Here is a 19884-nt window from a genome sequence, read left to right on the forward strand (position 1 = left end):
TCTGTCTTTCACTAAATGAAGCATGCAGCCGGTTAACACTGGTTTAAACTCTGCTCGCTGCTTGAACACGCTGTCTCACAGTGAAATAAATCATTGGGATTTGCTGTAACTGTAAATACTGTGAATTTTGCACAACTCTTATCTGCGTATGCATGCGCCTGAGCGCGTGTGTTTTCCATCAGAACTGCTTAGTGGGTGTCGTGTTGAGCAACAGCATGTTGTCAGTGTAAAAAGAACTTCAGCAATGTCCCAGCACTTGCTTTGCACTGTAAGCGGCTCTGGCATGTAAATACTGGCACAGACTGAAGCTCGGGACACCTTGTAAACAGCAGCACAGCTAAGAAGCCGTAGACGAGGGCTGTCACATTATACAGGCGGCCTGAGTGCAGCAGACGGAGGTAATGATTTAGAGACAGGTAGGGAGTGTGCAGAAAGCAGGAGAGGCCGCTCGATTTGCTCGAATGAGTCTCTGACTGTTTGTTTGAAGCAGGCTTTGAGGGTGGTCCAGTGAGTCCAACCTGAGACTGAAACACATGATTTATAGATCAAAGTGTTGAGGAAGTGCTGATCTACGACTGGAAGGGGAAGGGTCAGGGGAAACGGGGCAGTCAGGGATGTAAGTGAGTTCAGTTTCCTCCTTGGATCGACACAAGCGCCAATAGATTCAGTGTTTTTCCTTCTCTCTGTCCGTCGTCACTCTGTGCTCTTATTACTGTCCGGAGGCAGAAGCGATGGAAGAGTGAGACACTGATTGAACGATCCAGACCTGGATGTATAACAGACCACAGAGGTTGAATTTGTGAGCTTGAAGCCTTTGTTTTCTTTGCAGTCAGGCTCAACCGGTAAAGCTCTCCTCATTCATTTCAATTATCCCACAGCGCACAGGCTTCCTTGCTAATTTTAGTTTGCATGCATGAGCCCCTTTCCAGTCCTTGTGCGTAAACACGTCTAAATGCGACCATATGCACCGAGGGTTCAACAGGCAAAGGAGAGGAGTGTGTGTGGTTTGTGCGTGTCTAATTTATGTGTCAGCGCTTTCATCTGGGAGCTAAAAAAAGAAGGTAAAAGGCCATCAAGAATCAGGTGGAGAGTGTCTTCTTTAATAAAATATGATCCTTTTTCTAATTGTCCCCAATTGAGCGATGATCAGGTCTCAGCCGTCAGTTTACAGCTCGGCAGTAAAAATGGATTTTGGTAAAGGGAGATGTGGCTGCGTACCGGGGGGATGACGCACTTAAAAGGTGCCCCTTCAGCCCGTGAAGACCCCCCTCAAAACACTGATGCGCTTCTGCCCCATTAGTGTCATCAATAATGTAGCTGTGGAGGGCCTTGAAACTGCCCGATGATCTCCACAATCAGCACTTTAGGTGTAAGCTTTTAGTGAGGATGGCCATTTCTCCCACTCCACAGCGTGTCAGCGTCCACGTTTTCGGCAGACACACCATTTTCTTCCTGACCTTTTGCCGACCGTGGATATATTCCCAACATTTGAAAAGCTGCGTGACGGCTTTATTTCTGTCTTTCAGTGTGCAACATTTTTGTGTGTAATTATCGCCCCGCTTTATTGGTCCACTTAGCTTCCTTCCTAATTTGAAACAGGTGTTTTAGGATATTAACAAAGCTATTATTAAGAGACCAAAGGAGGGAAGTTGTAATTTAACAATCAACAGTTTCTCTTGTATCCTCTGCTGGGTTTTTGGTTTTTGCCTTGTTGGGCTGCCATGTATGGAGAAAGCTTCCTCCGCTGCCACAGACGACCTGCCAGTAGAAAATCACCCTTTCCCCTTTCCTCATCCCTCAAGATCCAACGCTGGAAGCGGTTCTCGGTGCTCTGTGTCAGCCTTCACCAGACGAGGCTGTGATTGTACTTTCCTTTCTCCTCTAAATCCCCAGTGATCCCCGGTCCAGTCAGCCAGCAGGGCTCTTCTTAAACGCTGCATTGACTCGTGAGGCTCTGCCTTTTTCCTCTCAGATCTTCAATCAGTTTGCAGGGCAAGTTTTTTCTGAATGGTTCACTAAGTGAGGCAGGTCCGGTTGTCTTGTCTCCCATGACAGCAGAGAAAAGTGGAGGAGACTGATAAATATTTCAGCGCTGCTGACGCTGGCACTTGTCCCAAGTCGGGATCGGGAGGCCGTGAAGGAGAGGGGGGTTACACTGACAGGAAGTGGGGAATTAAGGGGGTTCGTGGTAAGTAAAGATTCACCCATATTTACCATGAAGCAGGAAATGGATGTGTTGAAATTTGACTCTTCAATTATTCATTTCTGCACTTTAGAGAATATATTTATAGCTTTAGTTTTTGAGGTGAGGTCAGTGTTTCAGCTTCCATCTTCCACATAAATCCCACCCAGCCTTATTTTAGTGTATGTTCTCCTGTGGGCCTCAGGTACATTAAGATTTTATCTGCAGAAACAAAAACAATATTGAAACCAATGAAAATGCATTCGCACCGGAAATTAAGTGCAACCTCCTGGGTATTTGAGCTTAATTGTTGAGTGTTTATCAGCAGTGAATACCGTTCCTGTACTGCAGAGCAAGATAATTGTTCACTGTTAGAGGCACAATAGGCTTTTCAATATGGTTTAATTAGCTGGATCAAATGAGTAAAGATGCACTGATGTAACAGTATGCATGATGAATGAGCAGATCGTGCCCTTTGGTGCCTGGCTCTCTAATACCATTTTATCCGCTAATACAGACGATGAGTCATAGCAACGGGGAGGAGGCGGGGAGGAGGAGGGGGGTGCTGGATGAGAAAAGGGAGTACAGAGTGGAGAAAAGAGGAGGCACGACAAGAGTTAGTGGGATTCTCTGGTGTGGAGGGGTGGGGGATGAGGGGAAAGGGGCTCATCAGAGCTGCAGTCCTGAGGGCCAGCCCACATTATAGGAAGCTGCGGTTTACCATGTACGCGTCGTCTGCCGCCGTTTACGACGGGAATGTGAAAAGGAATATGACGTGCAAGACTAATTCTTCATGACGTCAAACCAAAGATAAAGTCCAGACGCTTGAGGAGCTGCGACATGTTTCTCTAAAGACTCCAGGCACCTCGACTCCACTCAACCAATTTCCTGCTCCAGTCTGGCAATGTTTGATGATGACTGTTAATTACGCTGCTCGCTCACTCTTCATCCACCGGTGTGACTGGATTTTTAACAACACTGACGCAAAAGCATGAGAAGTCCACTTTATTTCTCTTTTATTTTGCACACAGACCCATTTTTGTCAATTTCACGCCGCTACCTTTTCTAACATTGACTGTTTGACAGAGTTGGTTGACTCACAGGGTTTTTTTTTTTTAACCCTGTGGCACTGTCGCGCTCTAGATGTAGAGAATTGGCTCGCTGCCCCTGTACCCATTGCTGCAGCTCTTGAGTTCCTTGAGGCAAAGAATAAAAACTTCAAAGGGGTGAAATCAGCCAGACTGGAGATTCTCAATAACGTAACACAAAATAGAGATTAGCATCTGTTGTGCAAAGAAGTTCACAAGTTCAAGGATAATCGGAGTATCAGTTTTCTTTGGACAGAAAGCATTCGTGCCAGTCTGCAACCATTCCTTGAGAATTTTATAATTTCCCTCAAAATGACATCCGGTTCTTGTTTACATGCACCATTTGCGAGTGTTTACATGTGTTGTCTGAAAGGATTAATGCAATCAATCAATGTTCAACGGAGAGTGCACTCCAAATGTCTAAACCTGGCTAATTTTAGATTTCAACTCTGTCGGCCACAAAGTCTCAAACTGCCTCAATTTGCACCTGCATGTGCTTTTAAGAGGTAAAAAAAAAAAAGGTGGCACTGCAGACTGTGATGTATGTGTCTGGTCCCAGTTCTTCAGCTCCTCTTGAATGATGCCGCGATGCCTGTGACCTATACTTTATTTAGTGTTCTGACATCCTTAAAGGGCAGAAAGAGCTGCAGGAATGTGATGCAGAAAGACCCCTGAGCTGAGAAGAACACATGTGCTTGCAGCATTGGCTCTTCTTCTTCTTCTTCTTCTTCTTCTTCTTCTTCTTCTTCTTCTTCTTCTTCTTCTTGTCCATGATGTTGGGTGTTGGCACCTCTCCCAGCTCTAGCCTGTAGAGCGAGTGCTAATGGTTCACAGCCTGAGCCGAGCTGTAACACATTTGGACCCACTTACAAGCATCAAACATAAGAATTCCTGCCTTATTTCTGAGGACACTCGATAAAGCCAAAACAGACACTTCACACAAATGAGAAAATTGGACAATAGCAGTTTGTTTTGGCTTGAACATTCTTTTTGTTTGGAGTTCAGGTCACAAACCACCATTAAAGGCACAGAAAAAGAAGTGGATGTGTAAATACAGAGGATTTAAGTGCAGAAACTTCGCATTGATCAGTTCGAGTGTGTATAATCGCGATGATGATGTGTAGCTTTGCAGCTGTGCGTCTGTTACATGTGTTTACACTGTGTTTGATTGTCTCCAGATTGGATTTAATCCTTTTACATTTGACAGGAAGTGAGAGTTTCTGTAAAGTCAAGTTTTAGCATTCTTGGTGTTAAAAGTTACTTCTCCTGCACGTTAAAGGGTCACTTCACCCAAATGAATGAAATAAAAAACATATTTCCACCTGAGTGAGGGCAGATTGGAAACACATTGTAAAAGATGAAAATCGTTGCCAGTGAAGGTTGTTGGCAGGTGTTATGTTTGTGGAAAGACACTGCTGTCGCTGAAGTGAGATGATTTTACTTATTTCCAAATAATAAAGTTGTTGTTGTTGTCTGAATTAAGTTGCCATGGTTAATTTTGGTCAATTATAAGTCATTCATAAAAGCAGCTTTCAGGGAAAATCCCTTTGGCTCGTTTCTGTTCAATCTTCCTATTTTGGTATAAACGTTTGTGAGTTTCCAATAAACCATCATGTCTGCAGTAATAAATCATAATAAATCATTAATTAAGGGATTGTACAATATTTAATCAAGTCTGTAGTTGTAATGTTAACAAAATGTCAAACGTGGATTGTGGTCCAAACTCTTCACGGACATTTTGTCGAGATGATCTCAAGGCATTTTTCATAACCTGGCAACCCACCGCTGTTTATGCAACCCTGATTCCAAATAAGTTGGGACGCTGAGGAAAACATAAATAAAACAAAATGCAATCATTTGCAAATTAACTGTGTTTACTGACAATGGTTTTCCAAAGTGTTCCTGAGCCCATCTAGTAATCTCCTTTATCCAATCATGTGTTCACAAAGTGGTGAACTTCGCTCCATCCTCGCTGAGCCTTTCCAGGATGCCTCTTTCATACCCAATCATGATACTATCACCTGTTACCAATGAACCTGTTTACCTGTGGAATGATCCAAACAGGTGTTTTTGGAGAATTCCACATCTTTCCCAGTCTGAAAAATGTTGCTGCATCAAATTCAGCATAAGCAGATATTTACAAAAAGCATATAAACACATATAACGCCTGTATAAAGCTTTATTAGAAATCAGTGCTAATGTTTGATTTGATTGGATATAGTTGAATGTCTTAATTTGAACCATTTTGAATGGAAGTTTTGATCAGTTCAGTGCATGCTCACGTACAAACATGCAAACAATGTAAAATCTCTACTCACTGTCCAAACACTGGGCACAGACCGTCTGCGTGGCGCCGCATTTCTTCACCACTCCCTCTCCAGGTGGGCACTCCTGGCAGCATTCTCCACTGGTGGTGTACTGGCCGGAGTCACAGGGGAGCAGCACCGCCCGCTCCGTCTTTGACGCCAACGCTAACGCCACCTGGCACAGCGGGACAGCGGTGCAGTACATGAGAGCAGAGCAAACTCACACATATACAAACTCACAGCGCAGGGCCAGCGTGACTTTAAACACACACAGCAAAACAAATTGATGAAAATTGCTGCCAGGTGTCCAACCTGTTCCTTAAATCCAACCGCGATCAGGATTCATCATAAATCATGTTGTCTCCACTTATATTAGACACACTTTGAACATGGCAGTCGTCTGAACTGCCCTCATAGCTCTCCTGAAGGCACATCAGCTCTAATAGTAAACTTATGACAAGCTCCGGCCGAGGCACTTACCATAAAATCATGTGTGCACGACATTATACACATGCCCGCCCTAATTACTGTCTAAAGGTGAGAGTAGCTGCAAACATCAATCCTGGTTTCCAATCTGCACCCTACACACACACACACGCACACACACATATGCTTGTTGCCCTCTTTGTGTGAGGATTTGCAAAGGAAAAGAAAGCACTCCCTCCCACCGAACTCCTTACGTAAATTCATCCGTTAGCCTAAATGTGACTGTAACCATAAATGCTAAAAGAAAAACGTCATCATCCAACTGCACCATAACAAAGTGGGGACCGGTCCTCACTTTCCAGAAGTGTCCTCAAGGTCTAACACTCAAACTGGTCCTCACAAAGACAGAGAAACAAACACTTTTTGTCACTTAGGAGGACATTGCTTTGACTTGACTTAACTTTAACCACAAAACACGTCTTAATAGTACAATTTAATGGTTTACTTTGGTGGGACTTTTTTAACTTAAACATGAGATGAGTCCCCATAATGTGTCCATGCAGATTTTGGGGGATTAACAAATGTGCAAACCTTCACGGCCACTGCTGAGGTGATGAAGCTGTTTTCGCATTAAATAATAAAACTCCAAGATTTTAGCTTCGCCTTAAATACCTGCAGTGCAGAACTCCCCCTTCTGGCAGTGAGAGTAATCACACACACACACACACACACACACACACACACACACACACACACACACATTGTCGACGTGCTTTTGACGCCATAGGCTCCTCCATACTGTTAGCTGCTGTTGACTGCTCAGTCACTTCGGTTGCTCCCCTCTTCAGCTCTGACAGACCAGATTTTTCTGCTTGATGTAAATCACATCACTACCGGTGCGCCGGCGTGGGAAAGTCGCCACAGACACCAGATTTAAAAACTCTATTATACTGCAAAATACTGACAGATTTACCTGACGGTGACAGGCTTAATTAGTCATTGTGGGAAGTCATTTGTCAAGGGCTTGAATGTAGCACTCCAGCTTTAAATACCTGCAGCACATTTTACTGTAAATACACATTTATTTGCTCCATGTTTCTCTTGGCACATGAATATCTCCATACATGATTTGGTTTAAATTTCTTTCATTCATAATTGAATTATCCCTCATCCTCTCTAATCTGTATAATCTACTCCAGTTGCCACCTTCTTTCTCTCCCTCCCTCTCTTGTTGTATTCTCTCGGTCCCCTCTGATATAAATGCCACGCAGCTCTTCTGGCAACAGAACTGAGGCTTGTTCCGCTGGTGTGTCTTCAACAACGTTAAATAAAAGGAATTCATATCCTGACGTTTCAGAACAATGAAAATGATTATGCTGAAACACTTTCATGTCCCGTGGCTCTTATTATGTAACAAGCAGAAGCTCATTTCCACTTAATTCACATTTGCTGAGACATCAATTCAGTCTTTTCTGTCTTTCTCTCTCGTTCGTCCCTCCTCTCTCTGCTGGCCCTGCTTTCATTCAGAAACAGATGTACTGAGCAGCTAGCAGCTCTCTCTCTCTCTCTCTCTCACTCTCGCTCCTCTTGCTCAAGATTTCCCCCTTTCTGTCATTCCACTTTTGCTCTCGAGGTGCGTTTCATCTCTCCCGTCTTTACAGCCAGTTATCGCAGCATTTCTACACAAACCTCTGTTTTTAACACTGATAATACACTGACATAACGTCAGGTTTTATCTGTTAAAATGAACTCTGGGTGCAGCCCAGACCCTCAAGAGGGTTCCCTCTTGTATCTGCAAGGGAAGGATTCATGTCCGTGACTGCTGCGCCAGCTCCCTTTCCTGTGACATCTCTCTGGAATATCACTTATCTCAAACACAGATTAATGGCAAAATCAGCAGGAAATTTGTTCACCAGCAGCAGAAACATGCATGCGCACGCACACACATTCACAAAAAATCATACAATGACCCAGCTGCGATATGCTTGGTTTGTGTTCTCCCCAATTTCATGCTCAATTTGAGAGTTTATTTCTAAATTTAATTCAACCAAAGTGCACCCGACCGTCACCGCCCTTTAAACCAGCTGTCATAACAGAGTGTCCCCTCACATCCAGGGCTGTTCACATGATGACTGAGCTGCCCAATTAGAGCAGCTGCTGTGGACATACCAGGGCGCTGGGAGGATGTGCCCTCTGCTCTGTGCTTTATCACCACCGTCCTCCATAATCAGCTCCTTCACATTATCAGACTTGTTTTGTGTTGGAATTAGCCAAACTATTTGCAGCTCGTGTTGGATACGGATTTAATGAATCAATTACTTTCCATAAGCCGCAGCATTTTTATCTCTTCTTATGTTAAATTAACTAAAAATTAGACTTAAATTACTGCTGCTCTTTACAGTCTGGGTCAAGGCGCCTGTCAGCAGACTGCTCCTGGGTGTCTGGATGCAGCCCAACGTGAAGCAGAAATCTCGATTTTCCAGAAACTAATCACAGCAAGGCTGTCTAACTTTTCCTGCCTGGATGAAAACCAAGAGGGAAGTGGGTGTGTGCATGAGTGTGCATGTAGGGGCATGTGTACAGTATGTGTGGAGCTGGAGGGAATATAATATAACCTGGCCATAATAACACATGCAAACCAGTTGGTGTTGCATGCAGTGCCTGCATGTTTAGTAGGAAAAAATAGCATATTGGTCCTTTAATGTAGCATTTCAGAGGGAAATATCACAGCACTGGTACAGTACACATTTAAACCCTGTCCAAAATATCACAGAAATATAACAGGCATCACAAAAGGGATTATAAATGCCATGAGGAGCTCTGAAGTCAAGAGAAACTCACTACAGAAGTCTCTGCAGGATTATTAGTTAGCAATATCACAGGTTCCCTTCACATAATCTAAGCTCCAACTGGGACATTATAAGCACCACACAGAAATATTAATGAAGGGATATTTTAGAAAATAATATCACAAAGTACGAAAGGTCCCTACAAACTCATGCACAGAGTAATAAAGCAGTATTAGCGCAGCAACACGCATTAGTTATAATAAAGACTACTTACCAAAGCGCACAAAATCACCAGCGATAAGGTAGTAGTCATCCTGTGTCGCCTGCTGGACTCACATAAAACAGATCTTGTGCAGAGAAGGCAGCGCTATGAGGAAGAGGAGGAGGAGGAGAGCCGCTCAGCAGGAGTGCTCATTTTAATTCCAGCGGCGCGGATTTTATCAATGAGTCCGCACCATCACGCGTCCGTCCGGGACCTCTGGACTGGAGTCAGATGCGACTGTCGGTGCACCCCCTCCGCGGCACCACCACCATACACCACCTCACCAACACAGAGAGAGAGAGGAAGAGGAGGAGGAGGAGGAGGAGGAGACCGTCCTGTCCGGAGTGCTGCTCAGCTGCAAGTGCACTGCGGAGGAGGCGAGAGGAGAGAAGAGAGGGGGCACGTCCACCCTCCAGTTTATTACCCCTGATAGAACTGCAGTGAGTCTATACAACCTGCTCCTCTCTCTCTCTCTCTCTCTCTCTCTCTCTCTCTCTCTCTCTCTCTCTCCTGCTTCTCCTGCTTTAATCTCACGTGAGGTCTGATTCAAAAGTGACAGAAACATGAGTTACATTAATTGTACAACAGTAATGTCTGACACGTTCAGCAGCATCACACCCCCTCCCACTTCTCCCTCTTGAACGCGTGAAGCCAGCCTCCATTGTTTGCTGGGGATCATCTGAACTGGGCTGCACGGATCCCTGACCTCAACCCGATCCAGCACCTTCGGGATGAACTGAGACGTCGACTGCGAGCTGGGTCTTATCGCCTAACATCCGAGGCTGACTTCACTAATGCTCTTGTGGCTAAATGGAGCAAATCCCTGCAGCCAGATTCCAAAATCTGGCGGAAAGCCTGAAACCAGAAAAGTGCAGGCGGCTACAGCTGCAGATTACTGGAATTACAAGCGTCCACATACTTTTGGCCATATGCTGCACATGTCTGTCACCTAATCTAAATGAATTATTGTTGCGCAAAAAGTCTTAGCACTACTAAGGGTGGATTGCATTATCTTGGCATGTGTTTCTAATATTGTTTTCCTCTCGACATAAATAGGGGAGGCAAAATATTGGAAACACCTTTCCATGAAATACACTCCACAACAAGACCTCCACACTGTACAGCCCCAGAACTCGCCCTGAGAACTGGGTCAACACACAAACAACTAAAGAAACCTCAGTGACTGCAGGGGCAGCAGGTGTTTCTATTTTTCTGTCTACTCTCTTACGCTCCATATCTGATCAATCTATCGCACAAAATCTGACTGTTTAAATGAACTTTGTGACTTTATGTCTGCGCGAAACAAATGCATGTTTTTCTACGCCGATTACTGAGAAACATAAACATCCAAGCATATTCCCATCGGTCAATCTCAGGGTGCGTTATCATCACGCACCACAAGAGGGCGACTCTGCTGAGCTGAGATCAGCTGCAGCTCACTCAGATTGTGTCTGGTGATCTTGAGCTTAACAATGAAGGATGAGGTTGTTCTTTCTCTAAGAGGAGCCACTTCAGTGTGTGAAAAGGCTTCATCTTCAGCGTGTTACTGTATCATCCTGCTACGCTTTGCATGTAGATCCACTAAAACACGGCAATTTAAAGATGACTGTGCTGTAAATGGTGCTCATAAGTGAGATTAAAGAAATATTATCCTACAGCACGACATTTATCTCTTTATTTCATTAAATTATTAAATAATATTCTATTTTTGTCTGGTATTGCTCTGTAGCTTTCTGGAAACCCGCTCAGCATGTTGGGGTTTGTTGAGGTTTTGGATGGCGTGCATCCATTAAGCACTGTCTGCTGCATCACAGTTATTCTTTGTTTATTTATTTATTTTCTTAAGATGATACTAAATTTGGTGCGACCACTCCAAAACCACTAATGCACGCCCAAGCATTGTAATTGTGTTTGATGCTCGTTGAGGTACTCAGCCTTTACACTTAAGGAAAAGCCAGTGTTGATGGATATTGATCCGAGGCGATGCGACGATGAGTAGTTACCAAAAAATGGACGTCTTTATCTGCGTGAGGCCTTTTCCAGGATCTCCTCCCTGTGCAATCGCTGCCACTTCCACCTCCTGCACACTGATCATCGGCCCAGGGGACGCAGAGGCCGCTGCCCCCGAAGAAGCAGCAGCAGCAGAAGCCACAAGGTGATTTAGTTACACTGTTGAGATCCGAATGCTCTCCAGTATTGATCTTGGGACACATCAATTCTCCCACTTCCTACATCCTCCTTTGAGATCACCCCTGCAGCACCAATGACTATCCCCCATTCTGATGACTCTGACAGCACTCTTCTCCATCAGTAGCCTTCTCTGATATTGTACTCACGTCAATCCACCACAGCCACCGAATCTCCGACTCATCTGGCAAATAAATGCTAATAATTAATATCAGCGGCCATCTTGTTGTTTGAGTCCAACAGCAGTGTAGCAGAGATGTACTACAACTCTAGGCTGAAATGCATCCATCCAACAGCCAGAAATAGAAAAATGTCCTCTGAATGTGAGCTCTATTAGTAGTGTTATGGATATATGGATATGTGCTGACAGGGCCTTTGGTGGGATACATGTATTTTTCTCCCTACATATCACGTTTCCAACCATATGACTGGTCAGCGAAAGGAAATGTCATGTCAGTCTGCAAGGTCACTAATAAAACATAACCTAGATGAGGACAACTTGCCACCCAGGGGAAGTCGTTAAGGTGAGGAACTCAAGGGCAGCAACACTTGAAATTCCCCGGGACACTTTCTTTTTGTGTGGGACTGAATTTTACTGCAGCTGTTAGTTGTTAACGCGGCTGCATGTGACGATCATCTTACGTTTAAATTACGTTTCACTACCATACTTTGGAGGCTGAAAATGTGTATTTTGCTGTTTTATATTTACTATATTTCTCTTTAATCTGCTGCTTCTCTCTTCTGCTGTGTGCTTTACGTACTTGTGAGTCACACTGAAGACACATTTCCATCTCTTGTTGATGTTTTTTCTGCTTATGATTCAGATTCTTAACAACCTGCGAATACATTGTTTTTTCACTCAAATACATTGTTTTGTTAGACGCTGAACCTCCTGCAGTTGTGTCTACAGTATTCGGACAGAGGCACATGGTTTAGGCTGTGTACTGCAGCTCAAAAGGTGTAATGACGTTCAGCTTTAAGGGGCTTTGAACGTGTTCTCATCCATGTTGGGTGAAGAGGAATCATAGGCCTTTATATGCATATACCCTCTAATTTTCAGTTCACACGCTTTTCCTCCACTTTAGGTGCCTCAAATCAAAGCTGAGAGTCATTTATTTATCCCGATCGGACAGTCGGCTCGACCTTGAACGTGGTTGAAGGATTTTTTTGGCCAGAGCATAGATGATCCACACAATCGATCACTTCCTGGTCGTTCACGTCCTGATTGCAGGACCAAGACAAATAGGGTAACACCGCTTTATTAAAAACATGGCTCGAGATCTAAAGGAGGCCAGATGAGGATTCGAACTAGAGGAATGCATTTCTCCTCTTTAATGCTTGTCCGGGTACATAAAATACAGATGTTGTACTGTTTAGACACAGATAAGTGGAGTCAAGACAAGAGGCTTCTCCTGCAGCGTAAACACAGTGTGACCCTGGCATGATGTTACAACAGTGCAGTGATTTCTTAGGTTTGTGCGGTTGGGGTGACAGATTGGGATGATATAAGAGTTGGATGACCACTGAATAAAGTTATAGCCTAGCATGCATTGAGGGAACTGCTGGGAGCAGCGTATTGAGTCAAGAGGGTAGACACCATATGTGTTGGAATAGTCTGCCAAGCAGGGGAGAGGACGTCACCTGTGACTGGTTACACATCTAAAAACGAGAATTATAGCTGCCGTTTAAGACAGAGGAGGAGTTGAATTCACCCTTCACAAACCGTCCGCAAATATAAACTACAAAAAGTACTCGCTGAAAGCTGGACTTGAGCCAGAGCTGTATTGGAACGTACACTTTACTCCTGGCAGGCTGTCTTTACGCTGTCATATTCATGGTTGGGCTTTTTTCTCCTTGGTTAACTTTAACTCTGAAAGATTGCCCACGTCCAGAATGTCAAGCTCAAATATCAGAGGTTCAAAGAGAAGAATAAAAATGGATTTTTCAGCAGCTGATCCCATCAGGGTCGTTTAACAGGCCTTGTTGCAGCGTTATTACCAGAACCAAAGAGCTTTTCTCACAACAATGTCCTCATATATCCACGTAAAACAGACACAGATGCAAAAGCATTGTGACTCTTTTTGTCTCTGAATTCGTGGTAATTTTTCAGCTCAAGCTGTAATCAATGTTTTTGAATATTTGGCCGCTGCTCGTGGTTTCTCCTTCCTGTGGCTTCCCTACAATGACCAACATTTCCTGCTGATATATTTAGCCTGCCAGCACTTGCACAAAAGGCTGCGTTACATGTTCTAAGACACATCACGGAGCTTTTTTCACTCTTCACTGCGAGCAGTGCTAAGTGAATTAGTTAAGCATAAATTAACTCGGCTGCTAATTACAGTATGTGAGTGATTAAAGACTTCCACTGCGTTTGGATCCGCTGAGCAGGCTGAGCCCTAATTTCTGCTTGTGTTATTTTCATAAGGCGGGTGTGTTTCTGTGTTTGAGAAAGAAACTGTCCCCCCGGGTAATGTGCTTCAATGACTCATGTTTACTCTGCATTTTTACAAAGCCTGATTTTTCTCTCTGAGTTCAAGAGCAATTTATTGGAAACACTACTCTGCACAAAATCAAAGCAGGAGTCAACATTCAGGACTTTTCATCATGCACTTTCCCTCTCATCTGTTGTTCTTGGATGTTCAAAGCGTTGTTTTCAGCCGTATACTTCCAATGCACATTCCATAGTGAAGGAGCGGGACCTGCAGCCAACCACACCGCTCATGTGGGATGCCAAGTTGGAGGCAAACACCAGAGAGCTTGAGCAGAATTAACAGCATAACAGTTTGCATAAAGGACACAAATCGCAGACGCGAGATGCCAAGAAACAAACAAGGACTGAACTAAAAAAGCACCGAGTAGCTGCTGAATTACAGACTCCAGCAGAACACGTTAAATTCTGTTCATTAGAATTTAATGATCAGTTCAGGATCAGCATCATCTCATCAATATAAATGTGCTCTGTATGTGATGATTGTTGTTTTAGCTCTTGCTGTGTCGTTGTAGAGGAGGGGTCCTCCTGACTTTGGTGACCCCCTGACTCTTCCTGTAGTGGCACCATGGGGTGAAATGTGTAATTTTGAGTGACATTTTTTGACGAGTTTTGAAGGAAATACGATAACTTTGATGATCTCTTCACTTTTCATTTCGCGCCATTACTATCATCAAAAATTTCATGCATGCTGAAACGCTAAACTAAGATAGCTAGCATGGTAAATTTTATACCTGTTAAAATGACAATGCTGGTAAAGTAACACACTGTTGTTTGAGCATGTTAGCTTGCTGACATCAGCATTGAGCTCACAGTACAGATGTGCCTAAGTACTCACAGATCTGCTGTAGACTCCTCGTCTTAATGCCTTGTCTCATTCAGCCCCAGGAACATGCATAAATCCCCTCCCGGCATATGTGGCCGCTATAAAACCATGGCTGATTTTCCAGCTTGACACAGTAAAATTAGTGCTTTGGGCCTGCATAAACCCATTAAAAATCTCGCTTTGATGACACGCATTATATATCTGTATTGATGTTTTTCTGCTGAATGTTTTTATTGGGAGTTATTTTTCCAATCAGAGCAATAATGTAGACTACAGTTGATTTACTCCAGCACGACTGCACACCAGATCTCCAGAGGTTATCCGTTATTTCAGCAGGAGACCAGAGGGTGTTTTGGAGCAAACCGCTCATTTTTCAGCCAACTTTCTCAGTGCGAAATGTGTTTTTTTTTTTTTTTTCTCTATAAAACTTTCTCAACCCTCAGAAAAAAAACACTTCCAGAGATCTGCTGTGAGCTGAGATTACAACTTCTAAAACAATAATTATCATAAGACTATAATCAGTGTCCTGGCCATCATAATAACTGGACATTCTTTAGCAGCAGTTAGTTCCTGATTTCCTCCTTAATTTTTTCCCACTCATTGCAATTTTTAAATATTATACTTTCATAACACAAAAGCACCTCCATCAGAGTGGCACTTATGACCCTGATGCACATGTGCAGGATGGCTGTATCTTGTTAGAAAGCTGATATTTCCTGACATGAGTGGGTGGATTCTCTGCAGGCTCCAGAGGCTTGTGTTCTGAACTCAACCGCATGCAACAGTAAAGCAGTAAAGCATCTGAGTCCAGACTGAAACCAGACAAATCCAGACAGACACATCTTTGAGCAGGTGCACCATCACATTCCTTGACAGTCGTAAAAACGTCGCCCGTGCTCTCCTTCGTTCTGTCTCCACGCGGCCGGCGGTCGGAGCGTGCTCACTCCCAGACTCACCTTCGGACCCCCTGCTGTCACGGCGTGGAGAGGCAGCAGCATGAAAGCAGCAGGTTGTAAAACATGTGACCCCTCAGAACAGATGACCTTCATGTACCTGGGAACCAGAAGCTGAAAGGTGCAGCACACACAGGTTGTATTTACACAGGTGACGCTCAGGAAACAGATCGTTTTACTGACACACTCACTGCCAAAAAAAGTCATGCTTGACAACTCATTTCATCTCATGTTTAGTTTTGAAATTATTTTTCTTAAGTATTTTTCAGATGTTTCCACTGCAGCGTCGGGAATTCAGAAAGCAGTGTCTTTATTTGAGACTCATGAGAAAAATCCATGTATTTCAGGTGAATATTTAGCACAATTGGACTTACAGTGGAAATAAATATCAGGAAAATAAGGCTACGTCTATCAGTTTAGTTTCAGCTGGAGCTACTTTCTGCAAAAGAAATAGGCCCAAATGAACCGTGGGGTTTCACCCAGGAGGCCGGAGTTTGTGTCCCGTGTGAAACCAGAATGAAGGCTGATTTCTTTTTTAAGTTGAGCTGCCCATTTAACACTGAATGGTTAAAGTCGGGGGCCACATAGACATTTCTCTGTGCACTGTAGCTGAATACAGATTCCCTTTTACAGTCAGCAGAAAGGATCACATTCACAGATCATCTGCGGTCCTCTGCTGATAATTAAATCTAATGAGAAAATCATTTAAAAGGTTTTGAGGGGAACGTTGCGCGGAATTTCCCAGTGGCTAAAAGAGACGACTTTTTATCTCGCTGTGGATAAGATAACCTACATCAAACAAGCTCGATTAGTTTGGCAGAAGGTGGACTTTAGATCACTGATCTGATTCTGCTCCAGGGTCCAGATGATGCTTTAATTGTTGGGCTGCCTTTTGTCTTTTTTTTCTCCTCCTGCTGTATCTTATTAACTTTTTGATCATTGTTTCTATCATCCCACAGGGCTGCTTTAACTTTAATTATCATCTGATTGTGTGCGTTATTGCCTTGATCATTTTGTTCCTCTCGAAAATGACAATAAAGATCAGTTTAATGACGCGGATTTGAGATTCAGAACAGTTTCTTTCTCCGTCACCCTCTCCTCTCCCTGGAGTGAGGTGAAGCACTGCCTCAGATAAGACCATTTATCCGCTGTAATCGAGAGAAGTAGTTCTTATCTGCTGTCTTTCCTCCGTTCTCCATCCTCTTCATGGTGACGCTTCAGCTAACCACTATAATCGGCCAAATGGATGAGCTGCATCACTCAAGGTGATGGTGATGGAATATTGATGGCGTTGTGTGATTTTAAACCTTGGCGTCTATGGGGACATTCCCCGCTCTTTGAGCGCGTCAGGCGCCTCAGCGGATAAATGCTGCCATTCCTCGGCTCAAATTGCGTTTCAAATATATTCAAATTTGAGAATTGCATTTATATTGGAGCTGTTTCCTCAAATAGAAGAAATAGGACATCTACATAATACCCCTGCAGGCGGAGGCATTTACATTTCACTTTCCTTGCACACATTTTGTCTCAAGCGGGCACAACATCCTGGGATCAAAGGAGTTTAATGTCTGCGGATAAGGCAGGACGCTGTTGTTTAAGGCTTCCTTTGGCCTGTTTGAGCATCCTGGGATCTCACAGGCCACCGCCGCTTTGACGTCTAAAGCACCTGGAGGAAGGCAGACAAGGAGTCATGTGAGAGAGAGGCCATGAGAGAAATCGAAACAAATGAAAAGAGGTGTTAAGAGCAAAGAGGAGGAGAAAAGGCAAGTAAAGAGCGAGCCGTCGACTGAGAGCAAACTGAGGATGAGTATTGATGGGGGGGCACAGAAAGGGGAGTAATACGATTAGCTGGTTGGACGGTATTGAATAGCAATCATAGATAACCTGATCCTCCTCCTCTACCTTCCTCCAAGCATCTTTTCCTTCCAGAAGGTGATCACACCGAGCTCTGGACTTCCACAAACAGCTCAATACTATCATCGAGAAATGGCGGCTTTAATCAATGCGTGCATCTTGACGAGATATTACCTCTGCATGCAGCATGTACAGTTAATGTGTGCATTTGTGTATACTGTCTGTTAGATGTGTAGTCAGGTTGTGCTTCCGTCCCTCCGTGTTTTTCGTCTCACTGGTGGCGGTCAAAGGCCGTAACCTTCTGCAGGTCGGTCGCGTTCACTCAACCGGCGTGCATGGCTGCTAATGTCCTGGAAATCCTCAACACAGCACAAACCTTTGCAGCGTGTGTGTCTGCTTGTATGTGAGTCAGCGTGTGGTGTGAGTCTGTGTGCTATAAATCTCAGCCCTAAACATAAAATCTGTATTCACTCGCCCACTTTTCTTTCCTGTTCTTGTTTTTTGCTTTATCTTGTTTTCCAGCCAGCGCCATCGCATGACTCTTTGCACAACGTGCATCCCAATAAGCTCTTTACATCCCTTCGTGTTGTTGTCATTCAGGCACAGAGCTCAGCTTCCAGCGGCTGCGGCATCGTATAGCAGATTAAAGTCACTCATCCAGATATAATGTTAAAGATTGTATCAACGGCAGACTAAATTCATGGACCCTGCCATGTATAAAATAACCTTGATTAGCATGTTAATGTAGCACAGCAGAAAAATACATGCGCAGCCTAAGAACCAGCTCTCAAACTTTTTGGCTTGCGACCATTAAAATGAAGCAATTTATGACTCCGTGTCACACTGAGAGATTTGCAGTTCTTGGTTCGAGTTATGTTTGAATGCAGTTCAACCAGAAAGTGATTTTACCTCCTGAGACTGTTTTATTTCAATACATTTGGGGGTATGAAGAGGGAAAAACGTGCAGTATTTCACAAGAAAAGAGCAAAGATGAGAAGAAAATCTGAATGAGTCCATCGACTGCTTACCCAGAGCGTCCAGGTTTGGACACGCAGAGGAAGTTAAAACAAACAATTACACAGACATAAATGTTGACCTGCTGGTGGCGTTACAGAGGAAGTCAGGGGATCACCAAAGGTGTTCTTCATCCTCTGGAGACCACGATTGTCTGAACAACTTCATAAAAATCCATTGAATAGTTGTTGAGATTAATATTCCAGAGCTATGAGCTGCTAGCATAGCTACTGATCTCCTTGGGTTGGAAAACACTCTGAAAAGCTCAAAAATCATTAAATAAGATCAATATGAGTTCAAACCCTGTTGCCATGCTTTCATACATGCATTCATACTTTGCTGTTACACCTGCACACAGACAGCGGTGATGTTGTAAGAGCACACGCTTCAGTGTTTCTTCTCCCTCCAATAACTGGAAATTTAAGCTAAACTTTCAAATTCATGCTCAGGGTTGAAACTTTCTTGTTAGATTAAACTCAATGAGTTCATTTCATTCAGTCGACATCAAATATTTCATTTTTTCAAGCTGATTCAAGTTTAATTCTTTCCGGTGCAGATGTTTGGATTCTTTATGATATATATCTTATTTAAGTGCTTCTGACATACTGCAGTAATAAAATGCTGTGGCAGCGCTCTGCCTCGTCGGCCGTCTTTGGGAGCTAAATGTCTGAAGGTGAAACCGACTTCAGGGTCAAACCACAAACCCAGTAAGCCTCCATTGATTTGCAGGGGCTCTCCTCTCATCCCTCGCTGTAATAGCTCTTGTAATAGCCACTTGCAAAGCAGATGGAATCTAAATTTTGCACATACAGCCGCGTTGCTTTTCCTCTTTTGCGGTCTCCAGTCGTGGGGTTAATGATTTAACGAGTGAGACCTTCTGAGAAACAGACACACATTCAAAATGGAGCTGGAATTCGCTGCACTGGTGTGCAGTTATTTCCCTTAATTGTTTCCTGAACTTTGCCCTTGAGGGTTTCCCTGACCGGGCACATCCTGACGGGGATCAGTGACAGACGTGGATTTGGGAAGATGGAAGAGCGTGAGAGTGTGTGTGCTTGTGTGTGTGGCTGTTCTGGTCCGGGCCAGGTGGCAGCAAAGCCAAATGTACCTCATTTACTTCTGGCAGACACTCCTCCATCACCTCCGCACTTGAAGCCTGGACTTATTCGGAGTATTCCTCAGCCATTCCACTGAAATTGTTCCCAACAGACTAAATGTGACGTTGTAATGGGGGCTAAACGAGACCGGAGGCTCCCGCATTAATGCCTTGTGCTTCGCTGATTGATGATAGTTTGGAATCAGAGCTGCAGAATTGAGACTTTAATTTAAGTCAGACTTGCGTCACTAAAACATGGCTGCTGTGATTTACATCCATCTATCTATCCTCCAGGGCGAGGTGGGAGCCAAAGTTTACATACACAGAAGTTCAAGACTTAAGATTTGACTGCTGTAAATGTTCAGTATGCCTCAAACCATCCAGATGGCAGAGAGCGTCACCCGAGCATGAAA

At 43.9% G+C, this 19884-nt stretch overlaps 1 protein-coding gene across 1 annotated transcript in view; it reads right to left on the bottom strand.

The window, feature by feature from the left end:
- Nucleotides 1–9437, bottom strand: part of ngfra (nerve growth factor receptor a (TNFR superfamily, member 16)) — a 29529-nt gene extending 20092 nt beyond the window's left edge. The window contains exons 1-2 of the mRNA XM_076753082.1: nucleotides 9066–9437; nucleotides 5589–5751 (exon numbers count right to left, since the gene is read on the bottom strand). Coding sequence (XP_076609197.1) covers nucleotides 5589–5751; nucleotides 9066–9104 — 202 coding nt within the window. The 5' untranslated portion in view covers nucleotides 9105–9437. The remainder of the gene's footprint in view (nucleotides 1–5588; nucleotides 5752–9065) is intronic.
- Between the last annotated feature and the right edge of the window lie 10447 nt (nucleotides 9438–19884).

The sequence above is a fragment of the Chaetodon auriga genome, chromosome 16 (genome assembly GCF_051107435.1).
Source record: "Chaetodon auriga isolate fChaAug3 chromosome 16, fChaAug3.hap1, whole genome shotgun sequence".
Classification (NCBI taxonomy): domain Eukaryota; kingdom Metazoa; phylum Chordata; class Actinopteri; order Chaetodontiformes; family Chaetodontidae; genus Chaetodon; species Chaetodon auriga.